Source organism: Rousettus aegyptiacus, unplaced genomic scaffold (assembly GCF_014176215.1).
Source record: "Rousettus aegyptiacus isolate mRouAeg1 unplaced genomic scaffold, mRouAeg1.p scaffold_m13_p_16, whole genome shotgun sequence".
Taxonomy (NCBI): Eukaryota; Metazoa; Chordata; class Mammalia; order Chiroptera; family Pteropodidae; genus Rousettus; species Rousettus aegyptiacus.
Window position 1 is genome coordinate 354,934 of NW_023416291.1, and position 14,586 is coordinate 369,519.

At 45.9% G+C, this 14,586-nt stretch overlaps 1 protein-coding gene across 26 annotated transcripts in view; it reads left to right on the plus strand.

Moving 5' to 3' along the window:
- The window catches only part of ANK2 (ankyrin 2), a 167,208-nt gene that overhangs the window by 66,200 nt on the left and 86,422 nt on the right, over nucleotides 1-14,586 (plus strand). For 22 of the 26 annotated variants that reach the window (XM_036233406.1, XM_036233408.1, XM_036233417.1 and 19 more), the window contains exons 6-11: nucleotides 2,598-2,783; nucleotides 3,186-3,209; nucleotides 5,909-6,007; nucleotides 6,703-6,801; nucleotides 9,550-9,648; nucleotides 13,513-13,710. In XM_036233406.1, coding sequence (XP_036089299.1) covers nucleotides 2,598-2,783; nucleotides 3,186-3,209; nucleotides 5,909-6,007; nucleotides 6,703-6,801; nucleotides 9,550-9,648; nucleotides 13,513-13,710 — 705 coding nt within the window. The remainder of the gene's footprint in view (nucleotides 1-2,597; nucleotides 2,784-3,185; nucleotides 3,210-5,908; nucleotides 6,008-6,702; nucleotides 6,802-9,549; nucleotides 9,649-13,512; nucleotides 13,711-14,586) is intronic. The other 4 variants (XM_036233398.1, XM_036233414.1, XM_036233418.1 and 1 more) reach the window with 1 other exon arrangement.

Consider the following 14,586-nt stretch of genomic DNA (forward strand, 5'->3'; position numbering starts at 1 on the left):
GCCACCTCACGTCATCGGGCACTAGATCCTCACAGGAGCACCGGGCCCTGGTGCCAGATAGGTTGGGGACCGCTGGTCTAGGGAAACTCGGCTTGCTGACGCCTCCGATGTCTCGAGGCTCCTTCAGCCCAGACCCCTGTGGCGTTTCAGCCTGGAGACACCGTTTGCGTGCCCTGCACCGGCAGAGGCACGTCACCCTGAGATGGCCAGGAAATGGAAGCATTCCCTGACTTCCATACAGAAACGCAGCTCTTGCAGGTGAATCACATGAGGTTTCGTATCCCAGCTTAGACACATATGTGCCTGTGTTGTTCGTTTTTAATCATTTAGATAACTTAAGTTTTGCTGACTGAGCATTTGTAAACTTAGTTGATTAACCTCTCCTGCCCCTCCCGCCGCCATTGGCCCTAATGATTATCAAGAGACACACATGGGGACAAACCTTCGCATGTTCCCTTCAGCCCATCATTCTGTGAAACAGCTCCCCCTCCTCGGTGCTTATGTTCCGCTGACACCTTCTACAGTCTCGTGCATGTGTGTGTGTGCCTGAAGAAGACGATCACCTGAACACGCACTGCCCCTAATCTGCAAAAAGTAATTACTAATCAACGCACTGTAACCATAAAAGTCAGATAATTATGAAATCATTCAATATGGCAATGAGACTCATTTTTGAAAAGAAATATTTACAGTTTTGATATTTCCCATAATTATAGCAAGTAGCATTGGTAAATGATGAAAAACGAAACTGCTGAATTTTAATAGGGGTTTCCTTTTCATAGAGTTAGTTGAGATACTTGCAAAAGTTGTTGCAAATACCCTTCCTCCACGAAGTCTAGAGTAGAATGAAATCTACATGGGGAGATTCAAAGTTAAAATCTCTGGAGGGAGTTCTGTGTCCCTCCCATACCATTTATAATTCTCTACTCTCTTCCTTCTTCCTGAATATTACCGAAGTTGAAGAATAAAAACTTTATTATAAATTTCTGTGCTGTCAGCAAATACCTGCTGTCATGGTGTGGCAGAGGGTAGTCAAATGTGCACAACGATGCGCTGCGTAACATTTCGGTCCAGGACAAGCACGTGGGCACTTGTGGCCCTCTCAGATTCCAGCAGAGCAGTAGCCATGGCAACGCCGCACCTCAAGCATTACTAAAGTACCTCGCTGTGTTGCCGTTGCCCACAGCGTCTAGCACAGCAACAGAGGGCCCAGGTTTGTAGCCTGGTGCCGTGGCGGAACAGGACCTTGTCACCCCAGAACATGTCTCTTTGGCATAAGGATTCATTTAGGCTGGTCAGTTTTAGAAGCCAGTGGACATGGGGATAGGCTCTGAAAACCAGGGAGAAGTGCTCTCTGTGAAAGACAGCTCCTCTGTGAGGGAGATCGCCATCTGCAAGGGCGTCCCCCTCACTGTTCTGGGAAGTGGGGATGCCTGACCTCTAGAAACTTCTCGTGCAGAAGGCAGCGCCTCAGGTCAGTGTAACCACCTTCGCCTGTTTTACGGTGCTTTTCCTGGTCACCTGCCATAGCTGACTCGCCACCTCAACATCGCCTTTTGTCTTCAGCTGAAGATGGCACTTTAGGTGGTGCCAGCCATTTTCACGAGTTGGTTGCTTTTCCTGGGGAGACGTGTATAGGAGACATATGTGTTAGGAAGCTTTCTGTTTAACATGCTATTAAACGGCCTGTTTTCCTCTTGCTAATCTGTTTTTTGTTATAAGGATGTCTCAGCCAAGAATCCAGAAGAGTAGAGGGAAAATCATTTTCCTCTCCTGCAAAGGAGTAGACTGCACTTACACGGCCTAGGGGTGCGGTAGGCTGTACCTTCCAGGCTTGTGGAGGGCCCTCTGTGATGTTCACACCGGGTGGACATTGCCTAACCCGCATCTGTCAGATGCGCGTTCTGTTGTTAAGCGGCACTGACCGTGTGCTAGTCAGGGTGTTAGCTCCTCCTTCCCAGGGTGCTTAATTCCTGCCAAACAGAGATCCATATTTAGGCTACTATTTTTTTTTTGTCTTAGACTACTATGCTCTACTCTTCCGTTCTATTAAGGAATGTGTTTACTTAAAATTCAATTATTTAAAAATTCAGTTATTATTGTGGTAGTGCATATATAATATGACACATCTGAGGAAAATGATTTTCCCATAAAAGTCTACAGTTAGGGTGGAAAAAGATGTTTCATGCAAATGGAAACCAAAAGAAAGCTGGGCAGCTGTACTTCCATCAGACAAAATAGACTTGAAAACAAGCGTGATGGAGGCCAAGGGCGGGCATCCCAGGATGTCGCAGGAGACGGAACTTCTGCATACGCGGCACCAGCAGGGCGCTCCGAGGTGTAGAGAGCGAGTGTTAACAGGTCCAACGGGGGAAACCGGCAGCAACGCAGTCATAGTGGGAGACTTTGATGTCCCCTTACATCAGTGAGGAAGCCGAGACCGGTTATAATCCACTTCTGTCTTCACAGCAGTGTTAAATCCGTTTGCTTTGCTTGTCAATTTTAATTATTACTTGAAACATTAGATGCACCATTGCTTAAGCTGAATCCCAAACTTCCAGAAGGTAACGGAAGATCGTTTTCTCCTGTTTTACTAGGATGGCTTTACGCCGCTGGCCGTGGCACTCCAGCAGGGCCACAACCAGGCAGTGGCCATCCTGCTGGAGAATGACACCAAAGGGAAGGTGAGGCTGCCAGCTCTGCACATCGCCGCCAGGAAGGATGACACCAAATCCGCCGCGCTCCTGCTCCAGAACGACCACAACGCCGACGTGCAGTCCAAGGTAACGGCCGAGCCCGGGCGGAGAGGGCGCTGCGGCCGCAGCCTCCTCCTGGGGCCCGAGAACGAAGTAGGCCCCCGCGATCGCGCACAGCCACTTCCGGTCACCCAGGGGGAGAAGGCACTTTCAAAGGTATTTCAGGAGGAAGGAGACAAAAAATTAAAGAAAATTTTCATTAAAAGATGAGGTTCAGCTTTTTAGAAATCCGCTTATTCTATTTATAGTAAAAAAAAAAAAAAAAAACCCACACACACAAACAGTAGAAACGGAGTTAGCAAGACGAGCATGAGCTGTTGGTTCCGCGACCGTCTCCCCTGAGCAGCATGCGTTCTGGCCTGTCAGACTGTTTGCTTCATCTGCAATGTGTAATGTCTCCCCTCTTTCTCCCACACGACACTGCCGCAGATGATGGTGAATAGGACAACCGAGGTACAGTATTTCGGTTATACCAACCTTTGCCTTGTTTTCATTTATTTTAGTTTTTTGCCCAATTTAGAATAAATGCTCACTAATTTATACTAATGATTTGAACTTCCATGAAAACTTTTCCCATAATTAAGGGAAATAGATAATTCAAGAAATTTAATGTAATGTATATTTGAAGCATTTTTTAATCAATGAAACTATTTAAAAACTTTATCAGTGTGAAATGAAACTTTTCTTTAATATGTATTTTACTGAATTTGCTTTGCTATTAACTTTTGCCAATAAGACATGGCCTTCTTAATGAGGATTCTCAGGTTAGAGTTTAGTAAATTAAATTTTACGGCGATTTCTCTGCCACTATTTTCTTCTTTGATCTAATCACAGTTGCCCTTTTATATATATGGTTTTTTTTCTTTTACCACATTGTATGTAATCCATAATGATATTGAGCATATCCGTGAGCAAAGCATTTGCTTTTATCTTACTAAGTCTTCTAATACTTGTCATCAAATCATGTTTTCTACATACTAAGAACATTGAGGTATATTATAAAAACTAATCTATATTCAAAGGCTAGTGACTATTTATGTAGGTTGATTTTTACTTGGACTGACGTCTCATATGATCACTGGGCTGTGGACCTGTGGGGTCCTGAGGAGCCATACTTTGTATTTACTGAGACTAGTGTGTTCCTAAGACTGTTATTAACAAATTTACCTATTAGGTTTTGAATATATTTGGGTTATTCATATCATTTCTTTTGGTCCATCTCTGTGTGTGGCACTTAGGTCAGAATTTTTTTTTTTTTAAAGTCCCATCTGCTTGGTGAAATTGCTCGAGCCTGGAACTATACAGATTGATATCTTAATTATTGATTTTACTACATTTAATTTTTAGGTGATTTTTGGAGATTAAGATACAACACTGACTCAACATTGTGTTGGAAGCAACAGTTTGGGTAATTTGTGCTGAGTTAGAATTATTTCTTTGAGGACAGTTGAGTAAGACACAGGGGAGGGATACCTCCCACGGATGGCCCTGCGGAAGGCTAGCTGAGCATCCATCGCCGCGTGGCCCAGGGAGGGTCCCGCCGAGGGAGTCAGAGGGGGTCAGTGAAGCTGTGTCAAACAGAAAGTTAGCATATTTTTGCAAATGAGAAAAATATTATATTTGAATAATTTGAAAAATATTTCATAATCGCTGTTTTTCTAATAAATTATAACTTGGATAATAGATACTTCAGGATATGTCTTGATGATAGGAAATATCAATATAAAAATGAAAAACATGCCATCAGTTATTTCCTAAATTATAAAAAAGTTGACATTTTATGCTATAACAGCCAGTTTGTAGACTGACTTTCACTCTACTTTGATATAAATATTTGGCATCACATAGACACAAAATAAAAATATCCTAAACACAGTGTGAGATTTGGATGGGTAGTCACTATTTTTATTTGTGTCTTGCTTCTCTATAGTCAGAAATTATTTGCAGCTAATTTGGCTAATAGCACAGAGGAACTGCTGTCACCTCAGGTATCTGAGGGCTTAGGCCATTTCAAAAACAAAATCACCAAAGCCTATATATCAGTGAATAGAAAAGTAATGGCTGAGATTTAGGTAATGTTTAGATAATATTTTAAAAAATACTATACACAGCAAAGTTTATTTCGAATAAAAGAGAGCAATACGAAATAAGCTCACAACTATAGGATCGATACCCAGTTTTATAGGAACAGTCTCGATTGTTTCTATAACCTTCCATTAAGAAATGAAATTGCGACAATTACAGAACAAGGGTATAATACATCTGTGCATACTTTAATAATAAAAATTAATATTCTTCTTTAAAAATGACAAAAATTTTTTCATTAGAAAAATAAAATGAAAAGAAATATATATTTTTTCCATTTAGGACTTTCACTCATTTTTTTAACCATTCTTCGAGTAACAGTTCTCTAATGCCCATATCATTGATTTAATTTGCTTATTTTATTTATTATCAATCTTATTTTATTGATTAAATTTGGTTGAAATAATATTCAAAATTGTGTTCAGCTGGCTTTTTCCTTTATATTCACATTGATGCCAAGTATTTTGTGTAATTTTTGTTTTTAAACTTCTTTGTCACTGTCACAACATAGTCTGACTGAACACAGGAATTAGGGAGGCCAGAGGCACCGTGACAGTGTGATCGATGTGGCATGAGCCGTGTGCCCTCTGTGAGGACTTCTGACAGGATTTCCATAGTTCCAGAGAGATGGCGCCAACCACTGCCATTAATCATTAAAAATGTATTAGTTTTGTGTCTTTCTCTGGAGAAAACGTTTTTTATTCATAATTCTGTTATTTTTATGGCTGAAACCATATGTCGTTTAATCATATTCTGGTTTTCGGTAAAGCTAAACCAACTCGAGAAATGTGATTTTGTATAAGTAACACATTCCTAAATAGATAAACTTTTCAGGTAATTAGGAAGAATGTTGCCAAGAAATGTAGGCTGTTTATTTACCTGTTTATATATGTAGTTCTTTACCACCTCATAGCACCAAAATTTAAGTCTTTGAAGCGTTAATTATCTGAATTGAATTGCTCACGTGCTAAGTAGACAATTGCCATGTGACTTTCTCTACTAATCCAGTGACCACAGCTTGTGGAGGGGAAGCACTTTATCACCATCTTTTTCTTTCCTTTCCGTAGAGTGGTTTCACACCTTTGCACATTGCCGCCCACTATGGGAATGTCAACGTGGCGACACTTCTTCTGAATCGTGGGGCTGCCGTGGACTTCACAGCCAGGGTACGGGTGCCAGCAGCTTCCCGTTCGGGGGCAGGACGTGGGCATTTCAGTAGAGGAAAAATGAGCACCAAGAAAGGCTTGATTTATTTATTTATTTTCGCCTGTATCTGTGCTGGAGATAGTAGATTTTTCGTTTTTTTTTTTTTTTTTCCCTTTGAATTGCAGGAAGTCATCAGAAACCCAGTAAGTGAAAAACAAGAATGTCGAAATTCTCATGTACACAAATCATTTGCTGCAGTTTAGGGAGGATATTAATTCTGACATCAGCATGAGCACTGAATTTAAAGAGCACGTCACGAATCGTGAATGAGCATCTTCAAGTCAATAAATGAACTGCAAAACCTCTGAGAGCCCAGATTCTTTAAGCAGATGGGGTTATAGAAAGAAAGACTTTGGACTCGGGTTTCAGCCTCAGTTGGGTCTGAAACTGTTTCTGTGACGCAGAAGTGCTCCCTTTGTCTTAGGTGGTGACGTGTGTGCATTCATGACACCTGTCGTAGGTATTGACTTACACAGTTTTATTCCGTTTTTTTTTTTTTTTTTTTTTTTCTAAAGTGCTTTATGCTTTGTGTGCTTTTTTTGTTCTTCAAAAATTGAAGACGTTGAAAGGTAGAAACCTTGGGTCAGGTTACGGCGTAGGCCCCGCCTCCCCTGTGCCCTGCGACACAGTCCTCTTGTTTTCTCTCCTGGCACAGAACGGGATCACTCCCCTGCACGTGGCCTCCAAACGGGGGAACACGAACATGGTGAAGCTGCTCCTGGACCGCGGCGGGCAGATCGGCGCCAAGACCAGGGTGAGTGTCGGCGCTCCATTGCCTGCTGCGCGGCGCTGTTCCGTCGCCTTGTAGCAGGCCCCCCAATGCCAGCCCCTCAACATGCGCAGTGCGGTTTCAGGAGATTAAACCTCAGACAGTATGTGTGAAGGCTTTACGTTGCAAAGTGGAAGTGACATTTTCTCATACATGTCCAGAGAAGCAGAGTGCCAGCCCCTCAGTGAGGTTGCTTGCCAAGTTCCTGCTCACTGATTTTCTGGGAACAGAGATCAAGGACTGGACTCGGGCATCTGATTTATTTAGTCGTGAGCTCCAAGAACCCCATCTTGTTAGTGTGCATTAGAGCTGAGAGTGTGATTTTCACGTTGAGTATTTTAATACATGTTGAATATCTTTCGCTTCTAACTTACCAGTTCCTAAACCGTTTTGCTTCAGTGGTCATGCTACACCGTCCTGAGCAGGAGCCAATGGTTATGTTGCACCTTCACTCATGGCATCAGTAAGAAGCCGTGCTCTTTCTTTATTCGTTTTGAACTTGCTAAGTAAAATATAATGGAGTTTTTATGTACTTCCGACAAATAGATAATCGTTAGTCAGAATGCAGCTATGAGGAGTGCAGACTCGGAAGGCAGACCACCTGATTCCAGATTCTGCCTCTCCCACTTGCTGGCTGTGTGATCTTAGCAGTTTATTCACCTTCTCTGAACTTAAGCAAATAACAGTACCTAGCTGTGTAGGATTGTGTGAGAATTAATTCTTACTTACTGTTTTATCTTTTATTTTTATTTTTAAAAAAGGTGGGTAAATTACTGAGCTTGTATTATTTGATTATGATACTGAAATTACATTTAGTTACTTGCTTAAACGTTGTACTAGTAATTCAACTTTAGTTCTCTGGAGTAGATTTGGTTAATTATAGACTCCAGAAAAACTTTAAACATTCCCATAATTCGAAAATTTTGAAATGCATGGTGTGAAAAGTGTGTGGAAGATGGCAGATAGTCTGTGTCCCCGTGATGTTTTCTCTTTGCCTTGACTGGTTCTGGGACTTGCTGTTCTCATTCCAGGGAGTAGGGATGGAGTCCAGTCCCTTCTAGCTCCCGGGGCCAGCAGGTGTTTCTGTTTATTGAGCCGCCTCCTCGCTGAGGTCCAGGCACCCGCACCAGCCCCAGACTCTGCATTCCAGCGTTTAATGAACGACCTCAGAGAGCGTTGCTCTCCTGGCCTCCTTTCTCTCTCCACGGCGTTCGGTCCAGAGCATCTGTGTCACGTTAGCGTGCCAGTTTCTGGGACATTTTGCCTCAGTGGCATTCCCGCCACTGGCTAGACCTGGTATTGACGTGGAGACATCGTCGCCAGAGCCCCTGTGTTCTGGGGTCTGAAACACCTCACCCTAATGTGAAAACAAACTTCACGGCTAGTAAAAAATGGTGTCCTTAATTTAGGTTTATTAAGGTCATTATTCTTTTTTATTTTTAAACTTATTTATTATTTAAATGTGGAGATACTCCATATAAAGTTTCTGGTTAAAATATTGAAATACATATTTCAATGCAAACAGTGAAAGTATACAGAAACATTAAAGGGCAATGAACAAGAATCAGGACCTCGGCACCGGTGGAGTCGAAGCCAGACTTTGGAGGCCCTCGGAGCGGCTCCCTGCAAAGCAGTCAGACGTTTCTCCTCGGCCGGCGCGGCCTGAAGGCAGAGGGCAAGCAGCCCGGCCACATAATCCCGACGGGTCTGACCACAGACACGCAACGGGCAGGGAAGGTAGACATGGATCTGGGGTCTCACAGAGGACCCCAGGGCACCGGGTCGGGAAGACTGTAGGTGAACTGTATTCACCAGGAGGCAAGTCACCCAGGGGCCTGGGGCAGAGACGCAGAGAGGGCCGTTAGGGCTCTGGGCGGATTGGAAGCTGCTGGGTCCTCTCGGCTCCGGCCACCCTCCCTTTCTCCACCGCTGCCTGCTGCCTCAGCCTCTTGCCCTTTGAGACTCCATTTTTCTTTCTCGAATCTTGGAATTACCGCTTAGTTTACACGATCAGGGTTTTATTTTCTCTCATTTTTTTTGTCCATTATTTTTACATTTGATCTCATATTTTCCACCTCCTCTGCTTTCTGGCCATGCCGCCCTCAGAAGAGGTTAAACCTAGAGACGAGGGTATTTGGATGCTCCAAGGTCAGAAATTGCCTGTGAAGAGTCCGGCCAGACAGTTCTATAAATGACATGCAGTCGCGCCACAAGTGTATTTGATGCTATTTTACCGCGTTATTAATAAATGTTATCTTTGAGAAATAATTATGTAGTTTGTAGGTGAAAAATGTGTAGAAACCTTTAGCAGAGTGTGAAAAATAACCCTTTCCTTTCACCATCCTCAGGGAATGTTTTAGGAAAATTTATGAAAATAGTGACAATTCAAGAGAGAACATAGACGGATAAAATTAGGGGAAGGATATTTTAGGTACGAGTGGTGGGTAGAGGGTGAAGGTGAGAACAGCGTCGCGGCGTAAGCTCTGGGCGAGCTCCAGGCAGCGGGGCGTCTGCGTCGCGGGCTTCCCCAGCACGCGGACACCTGTCCCCTCCTGGCCCTGGCTCTGTCTTCTGCCTGCTCTCTTGTTTTCTCCCTCACTCCCCGTCCCTGTCATTTCACGGTCTGTCGAGTCACTGGGACGGAGTTCAGGAAAGCGTCTGCGAGGTGGCAGTAGATGCAGACTGGGAGTAAAAAGAAAGTGGACTCAGGCCTGACTCCCACTTGCTTGGCAGGACGGGTTGACGCCACTTCACTGCGCAGCGAGAAGCGGGCACGAGCAGGTGGTGGAGCTGGTGCTGGAGCGGGGTGCACCCTTGCTGGCCAGGACGAAGGTGAGTTGTGGGGCCCGCGCAGCCGCCCTCTGTGGCCTCTGTTCTGCTTGGAATCGAGTGTAAGGCGTGCACGATGCTGTTCCTCAGTGCGTTTGCGCCAGGGATGAGTACCATGTCGAACTTTAAAAAGTATTTAAAATTAACAAACCCCTGCGGCAAGATGTGTGAAAGGTGTGCCTCCCATTCTTCCTGCATCTTCCTGCTGTTCTTACTGGACATGAAAATGTAAATATTGCTGTATTGTATGTAAATGGGACTATCTCATGTTCTTCGAGTCTACATTTTTAAGGGACTCTGAGATGGCTATGCTAACATAAGAGTGCCTTTTAAAGCGGCACAATTAGCAATACGAGATTAATCTTCCAGCTTTCTGGTCGGACCTAGTAAAAAGCATGACTCACCGGCATGCTGGTTGGCTGCAGCTGGGGTTCGTCGGTGACGTGGAGAGCACGGGTTAGCACTGGCCTCCTGGAGGGGCGGTCAGGCAAGCCGCTGTTCTCCGCGGTGCGGCGCGTCTCGCCTTTGTGTTGCATTTCAGCAGCCACTGGTAAAACTCATATCCACGTCAATAACAGCCAGGCGACGAGCTGAATTATTGGAGGTTTTCATTATAAACTGTAGTTTTAAAGTTTTATTCCCACACACTTGCCTATTTTCTAGCCTTACTTTGCGTTACCAGAAGCTATCATGAAACACAAATTGAAAACAGTCACATAGCTATTTAATGGGATGTGCAGCAACCCTTGGATCCCTAAATACAACAGAAATTTAGGTGAGGGACATTTCTTACGTTGTCTCCCCCTTTCACCCCCAAACCCCCTGAATAGGACTGGTATCTGCTGATGCTGTCACTGAGGTAAGCCAAGAAACACAAAGCAGCCAACACAAGGAAATACTTTTCAATGTATACTATATTTTAATATAGTGAAATTATTTAAGTGAAATTATTTAGAGCACAAAGTACCCCACACATTTGAAATATGTGTATAATGAACATGGTTTAAAGATGTGCCCCCCAGGCCATGAAAGGGTGTCTTCAGATCAGAAACGCAGAAGAACAGAAACAAGTGCCCTTAGTTATTTTTAGTGTTACACCTATAGTAGAATGTTGTAGAGATCTGTCTTTAAAATACAACACTTTGGGGTGTGTAATGCAGAGGTAATTATGGAAAATTTTATGGAGGAAACAGATTGAAATTTAAATGGAAATAACAGAATTTCAGATCAGTCATGTTACAACCAATAAAGTCTCTATAAAATTGAGGCTAGGCCGAGGACGCTGTTCCACGAACTACAAAATAATCTCATCTACGGAGTTTTCCTGTTAATTGTCATATCACTGGTGAAGACTGTAGATTACCTAAGTGGATTTTTTAAAAGGCCTCTTATAAAATCAAATGCGATTCATGGGTAAGGATCCAGCATAGAGTCTGTGACAGCTTGCCTGTGTTCACGTATTCATTCATTCATTCATTCACGCACATGTTCATTCAGTCGCGTGCGCCATCCAGGTGTCGTGAGCAGCTTCCACGTGCCCGGCTGCCTTCCAGGCCCCGAGGGGCTATCGAGGTCAATACTACACAGTTGCGTTTTAAGGAGCTCAGAGTTTAAGTGTACGAATTGGACAGGGCGATCGTCACAAAGGTAGAGCTCCACGCAGGGCGAGGACATGAAGATGAGCCAGCGCCGGATTCCAGGGCCCAGGAGTGGACTGTCCCCCACCCCGCGAAGACTCTCCTTCAAGCAAACATTCGTCTGTCTACTGGTCACTCCCCCTCATTTGTCGAAGGTTCTAGCTCAGCAAAGTGTGGCTCTTCTCCACACCCGCATCCTAATTCTTCATGACGAGAGCTGCAGATGGGCCTTCAGTTGGCCTCTGCAGTTTGGGGACGGTGAACGCTCCGTGACTTGTCCGTCTGATGCCCTGTCTGTGCTTTCGCCGACTCTCTCCAGAGCCCCAGCCCCACACCGGGTGTGCTCTGCTGGGCCTGCCCGTCACCGCGTCCACGTCTCTGGTTCATTCTGCTCCATCACGTTCGCCCAGCACGAGGATGTAGCTATTCACACTCGTCCCTGACGTGGCCACGTCACTCCGATCAAGTCAGCTCGAATCTGGCAGCGCCTGTGGCGGCAGCAGATACTCGGACGCACAACGGGTGGCTTTGCGTCCGTGACCCCTGACCCCGGGCTGCCCCCCACTCTCGCTCTGCTCACTCTCACGCCTGCTCTCTGAGTGTTCTGTACTTTTCCTTTTTTCTTAAACGTTTGCAACTTCTTTCTTTGACATCACTTTCCACAACACTGAGAAAATGGAAGAAATCAGGAGAGAATTTCCATGGGCCCCGCCTCACTTCCTGTCTACGCAGTAGCTGACCCAGGCCTGCACTGTCCACTCCTCACTGTCACCTGACACCCTGCTTGCTCCTCCCTGCTCAGAGCTCTGCTTACCTGCCTTCTGGGACGTGGCGCTCTGCCGGCTCCTCCTGTTTTTCTGGCTGTCACTTCTCAGAGTTCCTAACACACTCCATTTCAGTTGGTCCTCTCCGAGCCGCCTGCCACCACCAAGGACGCGGCCGCTGTGGAGACGGGCCCTGCTGCTCCCTTGGGGCTTGAGCAGGGCTGGAGTTGGTTAGAATGAGCAGATGGGTCAGTGGGGAAGCTCTTCTTTGCCATGTCGCCTTCACACGGATGGAGCAGCACTGGGACTGATGGAGCGTCCGAGACCCTGCGACATACCAGGCCCAACGCTGCCGCGGCCCTGGCGCCCTCCCCCGGGCTCCCCCGGTGCGTGAGCCTCCCCATCCACTCGCTCTTCTTTTCCAAGCTTATTTTATGACGTTCTAAACGTAAAGGCGATCGTTAGGAACAAAGAGACGCTCAGAGGCGAGGTGGTGCCGGCAGAGTCAGGCGCGGCAGCGCAGCCAGGAGTTCAGGGACCCGTCTCCGCCGTGCCCGCCCACGGCCAGCGGGGGGCGCGGGCCTGCCCCGGCTCTCTGTCCAGTCCCTGCTCCTTGCAATGAAACGGCTGCCAGACTGGGCACTAGAAATAATTTTTTTCCAGTGACCCTATTTGCATGGGTAAGAAAGGACCACTCTCTTTAATGGGCAAGATTTTTCCAATTTAGTTTCTTTCCTTATTCTACACAGTTTTTTCCTGTGAGCTTATTTATTTAACTTTAAAAAATGAGAGACTTACCTAAACTGGTAATTATCAGTGAATTACGTGCTGTTTTGTAGTCCCAAGTTAACCTGCGAGAATTAAGGCTTAAGCTGTTTCGGGTGGTAGTGGTGCTGATGCATTGGATTATACACAGAATTTGAAAGTTGGATGTCCTTGACCCTACCGCACATTTACCTCATACTCTACTAGCTGTGACCTGACCACACGTCCAAGTCAGTTCGTGTCCCATGACAGAAGGAACCGTGGACCCAGAGCCCCTCACCCCTCCTTCGTCGTCTGCCTCTCTGTGCAGAATAAAGAAATTCATGCAGAGAGATTAATTGAATGTGGATTTCTGTGTATAGAATTGGATATGAGTAATTTAAGCATCATAATCATCTGTTTTCGTGTATCTACTATTAGCCTAATAATTGTAAGATTTAGCTGCATAGCCACACATAGTACATGTTCATTCATGACATACTCGTTTCTGTTTTTGCCTAAGAATAGCATAATTATGAAATTAAGTGTTCTCCGAGTGTCCTTCTCTGTTAGATGCAATCTGCTGTACATTTAGATGTCAAACAGAAAACCCTTTTTCCCTTGCCACCGACCGTGTCAGAGGTCAAGCACTGATTGTGTCGTGTTTCATAGCCTGACAGTGATGACTGACCGGGAATGGTGGGTTTTGTTTTGGCGCACAGAACGGGCTGTCTCCGCTGCACATGGCCGCACAGGGGGACCACGTGGAGTGTGTGAAGCACCTGCTGCAGCACAAGGCGCCTGTGGACGACGTCACGCTGGACTACCTGACGGCCCTCCACGTCGCCGCACACTGCGGCCACTACCGCGTCACCAAGCTCCTCCTGGACAAGAGGGCCAATCCGAACGCCAGGGCCCTGGTAAGGCGGGGGACAAGTAGGGATCAGTGACCCCGTGGCCACACCACGGTGCAGACGCCAGCGGCACAGTCACAGTCACAGTCACGCAGTCGGCTGCGCCAGCGTCACCCTCCTGCCTTCACAGTGTGCTGCAACCCGTGGGGAGGGGCAGGTGTCCGCGGGCAGCAAGGCCGCATCTGCACGATGAGCCAGCGGCAGGGGCACAGGCAACCTCTGGAAAACAGAATTTGAAAAATAGGGAGTTATAAAATAAGTTCTAGACACCCCTATACAGAGTCAGAATAAAAGCGTGAAAAAAGTTGAACTCCATCAATCTCTTAGAAAAAAAAAAAAAAAGGTGGCTTGTGGAGAGCGAGTTGCCCTGAGGCTCTGGGCGTGGAGTGGAAACCCGGGGAGTGTCTATGGGAGGTCTCCTCACCGGCTGCCCGCCCGGCGCTGGCCGATGGACATGGTGCTTGGCATCTCCATGCTTCAAGGGGCGTTGTGCAGACGCCCCGGAGCTGCTCCACGGGGCTGCAGGAGGCGGTCCCTGGGGCAGCTTCTGTGTCCCCCAGTCCAACCCTCCTCGCTTCCCTTACATTCTGACTGTGATTGTCGGGAGCGTTAGCCGTGTACTCACTCAGGCCTCTTGTTTCCAGTTCTCAAACTAAAAGCACACCTTTTTTCCTAGACGTTTCCATGATCCATTCAGCTAGATTAGTCTATAGATACTGCCCGAGGGAATGCCGTCACACTCATCACGTAGTAAACCTCGTGTTCGTTACAGAACTCCAGCTTTCCACGGGAATCAAGTTATTCCTCATCGACTGGGAAGCAAATATACTTTTAGGGCTATGTGCAGTTATATGAGGACATTTGTTTTCTCACAAGGGGAAA